General features: G+C 37.4%; 1 protein-coding gene and 1 pseudogene across 1 annotated transcript in view; one reads left to right on the plus strand and one right to left on the minus strand.

The window, feature by feature from the left end:
• LOC107724169 (uncharacterized) overlaps nt 1-1,491 on the plus strand; it is a 15,373-nt gene extending 13,882 nt beyond the window's left edge. The window contains exon 8 of the mRNA XM_016532978.1: nt 1,272-1,491. Within this exon, the coding sequence (XP_016388464.1) occupies nt 1,272-1,329 (58 nt within the window). The 3' untranslated portion in view covers nt 1,330-1,491. The remainder of the gene's footprint in view (nt 1-1,271) is intronic.
• A 1,134-nt stretch (nt 1,492-2,625) lies between these two features.
• On the minus strand, nt 2,626-3,971 carry LOC107724172 (beta-1,3-galactosyl-O-glycosyl-glycoprotein beta-1,6-N-acetylglucosaminyltransferase 3-like; annotated as a pseudogene).
• Nucleotides 3,972-5,869: the final 1,898 nt, after the last annotated feature.

Raw genomic sequence — 5,869 nt, forward strand, 5'->3', positions numbered from 1 at the left:
TGGATAGCTGGCCAATCACAGCATACCTCGCTTTTTCAGACCGATGAGTTTTGTAAAAATCGACGCGTTTCAAAAAGGCGGGGCATAGCGGAGAAACAATAATGTACAGTATATGGAAAATAATGTGTTTTTTGAACTTTAAACCGCATAAACACATTTCATTACACCAAATACACAAAATAATGTTCTTTTTAGCAGCATCATATGACCCCTTTAACTTAGCATGTTTCTTAAATATCTGCAAACATATTATAGTATTTTTATGCTTTACTAGAGTCAAAGATTTACATACAGCACCTTTAATTTGAGGAAAAAAGTGACTTGTCAAGGTATGATGTAAAATGAATAAGGAGAAAAAAAACAGATTCTGCACTATTTCTTTCTTTCCTATTTACTAAACACCTGATTTAAACTATGCAGATAATGTAACTTGTAATTAGTTATCCTGAATACATTTTATATATAAATATATAAAAAGACATAACGATTATTATTTTTTAATCTTTGAGTCTGCAGTGAGTTTTACTCACGGATACTCCAGATCTGAATCATCCAGTAACTGTTATTAATTTCATTCAGGTATTTGGCCATTTGCGCTAACTTGCTTGTGTTTTAAATGAACGTCTCACAGATTTAGATTCTGACGCTGTGTCCTCTCAGTTCTGCCGCTGTTAGTATGGTATGTATGACCACGCTAGTAAAACAGACTTTATGGTGAAGGATGTGAACAGTAAAGTCACGGGTGGTTTACATTTATTTATTTATTTTTCAAATGCATGCCTGGCCAATGCACATTCTTACTGCTCACTGCATGTCCAGCTCTACATGTGACAAAATGCATTGTGTAAACCTCACATTGGTGATTACACGGGACAAGATGGAGCGTTACAGTTTACACTGTTTTCCACACATAAAACACTTAGAATGCCTTAGAAACTGTATAGCAACTGTCTTGTGCACAAGCTTCAGTTACATTTTCTTCAGGAAATATTTTTCATCCAGTTTGTACAATGAACAGTGCAGAATCAACTGACTTAAGTTCCACATTAATTGATTTAAATAATCTTTTTGCTTGTTGTGTTTGTATAACGATGTTTTTAACCTCAATCAAAAAGTTGTCTTGACTAAACCTTTGAGTGTAAAGTCATGAGATCTTGTTGTGACGTTGTCTGTGTATTGATTTGTGTATAAACGGCTGTTGTTTTTGAATCAAATTGAAGTGTTGGTATGGATTTGATTCTGATCCCTTATAATTTGTTTTTCCAATTTAGGATTGACCAGGACGTGCGTGGAAAGGTGGAGATGGCCACCGCAGCAGTGCCAGAGTGAGTCAGAGGAGTTGAAGAGAGAAGCTGGAAGAATCAACGAATGTATTGGGTTTCTTTTAACTGGAGAACGCAAGATCTTGATGTCAGAAAAGTGCCTTTTAAAGGAGTAGTTTATCGCAAAATGAAAATTCAGTCATTGTTTACGCTCTCTCATGTCATTCCAAACCCATGTGACTTTTTTTTCTGTGGAGCACAAAAGAGGATATTTAGCAGAATGTCCAAGCTGCTCTTTTTGATATTCGTGGTCCCCATTCACTTTCATTGAATGGAAAAGAGGAGCTTTTGTGCTGCACACAAGAGTCATACAGATTTGGAACGACGGGAGGGTGAGTAAATAATGACAGAATTTTTATTCGTGGGTGAGCTGTCCCTTTAAAGTTTTGACTGCCTGTTACGCTATGTGACTTTTTTTTTCTCCCTGTTGCATTTGTGTGCCAAACACTTGTCAGATGGCATCTGATTTCTGCGTTAAACATTTTAATAACCTTTTATATGTATCATTTCAATAAGTAGATACTGTCAACATGTTCTAGTTCCAATTGTATCTTGCTCTTAGTTAAGGCACTCAGTTTTCGAACTAGTCAATGCATGTTCTGCGTTACATTTAAATATATATTTATATCAAACGGCAATCAAGGAGAAAGATTAATATATTTTTATGACTGAAACGTTATTTTTAGGGCCACAGTCTGCCGTTGTTTGTCATCTGCTCACTGAACATCTCATAGTTATACCACGTATTGTTTACTGCTGATTTGGTGTATGATTCGAGATCGTGGAGAAATGTGCAAAGGAGACCGAAAGGAATTAAGCAAAAATGTATCGCACCAGTAACATTTCTTCAATTCACTTTCATTAATGGTTTGGGAGGGTGGGGTTCTTGTATGTTATGTTCTTGCAAGTAAACTTCCACAAGAAAACCACATTGTCATCGTGAATGTTCTACAACACTCCAACAGTTCAGTGTTGTGTAATTTCCCTTACAGAGAACAGGACATGATCAAGTGTTTCCACTAGGCTCCTTTTGAACACAACTGAAATGTATGTTTTAGGTTAGTTTGCTCCTCATATTTTACATACTACTTTTACAAAAAAAAAAATATATATAAAACAAAGGGAAGATTTATACATTTGCATATAGTTGTATTTATCCATTTGTGCTATCTTATAAGTATGCCAGTATAAAAACTAAATAAATTACAGGATTTCTATCCAAATGAATAAAACATTCACACTGACAATTTTTTATAAAAACACATAGACCGTTAAATAACATATTACTACTGGCATCATAAAATAATGCCAGAATTTTTAACTGTTAGTAATGATTGACCATAAATAGCTTTGTACCTTAAAAAGGCTTCCATACATTTGATTGCTACATCGTCTACTTCTGGGTCAAACTTGTTTGCCAAAAGATGGTGTTGCTGCACAATCCATTTCAAGTCACCAGCTCCATAGACACACACTGCCCGTCTGTGCATCCCAGTGGAGACTGAACCATTTCTGGTTTCCCATTGGTTTTAATGGGGAAATCAGTGCCACTTGTGTTGAGCAGATACTTCCACTGGACAGGTGACTTGAGCAGATCCTGCATGCAGCTGATGTCCGCTTGAACTCGAGACCAAGAGGCGTAGATCACATGCTCCAGTTTGCTGGCCACAAACACATTGGTCAGGCAGGACGTAATGGCCCTTACTGCTTCTTTAAAGATCTCCGGAGACTTCTGGTCCACGTGAACACAGTACACATTGTGAGGAGTGTAAATGGCTCTCAGGAGCCTTTCAAACATCTCGATCTTCTCATGTATCACCATGGAGTAAGCAATGGGGAAATCTTTCTCCTCTTTATGAGAGAAACTGTCAGAAATCCTCTGTCTCAGATGTAGGATGGACAATCTTTGGTTGCGTTGAGGTAGAATGACTGATAGCAAGAGCTTTTTTTTTTTTTTTTTTTTTTAGAGAATCCCTGTGGAGAAAATGAATGAGAATAATACCAAGATTGATTGCTGCCAAAAGTGGGCAGGTACTGTTAAATTCTATTAAAGACTGGGGACATTTTGCTAAAGTATTAGGAAGGCAATTTTTTTTTTTGAACAATGTGCACTCCTGAGTCATACACAATAAGAACATGTATTAAGACAGAAAATATGGTCCATTTTGATTTAATGTTGTCAGTGAAAGCAGTACAGAATAAGGCTGTGATGTTAAAGTCTGAAATGGGCTTTTTCTCTCTATAATCTAGTTGTTAAATGTGTTTACACATGATTCCACACATTTTCTGTTTGTTCAACAAGAAGCCCACTTTTCATGCACCTTTCCAGCTCCAAAAGTGCGGCGGTTTATTTAGTGTTCGGCTTTGCAAATTTTGTTGCACATTTTGCAAGAAAAACAACACTCGGCACTATTTAGAACAAGGCCAGGAACTTCCTAAAACACCCTTGTCCACTCCATCCAAGTCTCCTTCGATAATAGCAGAACAAGCCTGTAATTCTCCAACATCCTGCTTTAGTGAGTGATTCAATTCCAGTTTCCCCTTAGAAGGGCAGTTCTTCCTTGGATAGTTCAGTAGGACGATGGACAGTGTTGTACCCAATGAAAGAATAGGAAATGTTTTCAGAATCCTAGGTTTATTAAATCCCATTTTCAGTTTGAAACCCGACCTGCAAGAAACTACTGCCACTGTATCAGTAAAGTATATGAAGCAGCCTCTCAGGTTCATTTGAGAGATGTAACTACCAAAAGGCAGGTGTATACAGTAGTCAAGGTAGGGACCGCTCACACATGGAGAAAACCCTGGTTACCAAGGATTCATTTCTATGGGGATAATGAAAGGTAATTTCCTAGGCTATAGAAGCAAAAACAAAATGAGGTCAATTTCTGTATAGACAGTTATGGCTACAAAAACTTTTTAACATTTTTACAAGTATTTAAGGAAAGAAAATTACGATGTATGTGCAAACAGCAGAGCATGTTTTCATATGACGTGGGGTCATTTGTCACAAAAAATCCGCAATTTTTACAGGCTTACGACAGAACATTGCAACAACAAAAAAATTTGCACTTTGGCTATGATTACAAAGTAAAATTAGTATTTAATAAAATACATGCATATGTGTTTCTGTGATAAGTCTTGGCAATAGCTCGCACTCTGGCACACTGTAATTACTTCAGCACTCAAATTTGCTACTCCATAGGTCTTTAACCCTGCTCCTGGGGACCCACTGTCCTGCAAGGTTTATTTCCAACCCGCTTCAGAACACCTGGCCTGTGACTTTTCAAGTGATCCTGAAGACCTTGATTAGCTGTTTACGGCATTTGATTAGGGTTGGAGCTGAACTCTGCAGGACTGTGGGTCCCCAGGAGCATGGTTGAAGACCTATGTACCATTTAGTGCACTGAAATTCACTACATAAATGTATAGTGAATGAGGTAGCTATTTATTTTCAGATTTTGGGCACGGTACCTGCAGCACTCTGAATGAAATGTAACACGCGGCTGCTATTGTTTAATGTTGCGTTCAAGTCCTTCTGGGAAGTTCGTACTTACGAGTTGACAAGTCGTAATTACAACGTCAGGTGCGTTCAAGTCACTTGGTTGGAAAAAGATGGCGATTTAACTTTTCTACAATTCAATGATTTTTTTTTTAACTCTACATCTACAAAATGATGAATAAATTGCATCGCGTTTTTGCTTTTTTCTGTTTTTATTCAATTTATGAAGGTGATGTAAACTGAATCATTATATATTCTATGGTAATTATACAATAATATAATATTTTGTAACTTATGTAGTTTTATTGTACATTACAAAAAAATAATAATTTTATTCATTTCAACAAATTGACCACCAATACAGAGCTGCATATCTATAGTCTTCACTGACACGCCCCCAACTCGGAAACTCTGGGCTTAATGAAAATTTCGAGGTCCCCACTCATAATAACGACTTTGTGGTGGCGTTCATGTGCTTTCAACTAGTAAATACGATCTGTCCGACATGACTTGAACGCACCATAAGGCTGTATACTCGATTGGTCACGTGACCCACGAAAACTAAAAGCACAATTTTTTTCAAAGGTAACGTTACTCAACCGCAAAGATATTTGAAGGCAACGGTAGACGGCACTACTTTCAGTGAATAACGACTTAACTTTTAGGCTGTTCCTCTCACAAAGTTATCATATGGCTTCAGAAGACTTCGAATACTGCCCAGAAGTTTGTATTGACAGCTTGGCGTTTCAAATTGGGATCCATTTGTATTGTCTGAAAAAGCTCCATTTGTGTTTCACTGAAGAAAGAAAGAAAAAAGGATTAATGAAAGAAAGCGATACAGGTGAGTAAATAACATTATGTCATTATTTTATTCCTACAGTCTGTTCTAAGACTCACCACTTAGGTTTGGCTCATGGGCGTCGCTAAGCCATTTTTAGGGGGGCTTTAGCGCGTTCCAGTGTTGCCAAGTCAGTGGTTTTCCCGCGGAATTGGGCTACTTTAACACTGTTGCCGCGGGTTGTTTTTCATGTCCGCGGTTGAAGCGACC

This window comes from Sinocyclocheilus rhinocerous, unplaced genomic scaffold (genome assembly GCF_001515625.1).
Source record: "Sinocyclocheilus rhinocerous isolate Xijiao unplaced genomic scaffold, SAMN03320098_v1.1 scaffold1116, whole genome shotgun sequence".
Taxonomy (NCBI): Eukaryota; Metazoa; Chordata; class Actinopteri; order Cypriniformes; family Cyprinidae; genus Sinocyclocheilus; species Sinocyclocheilus rhinocerous.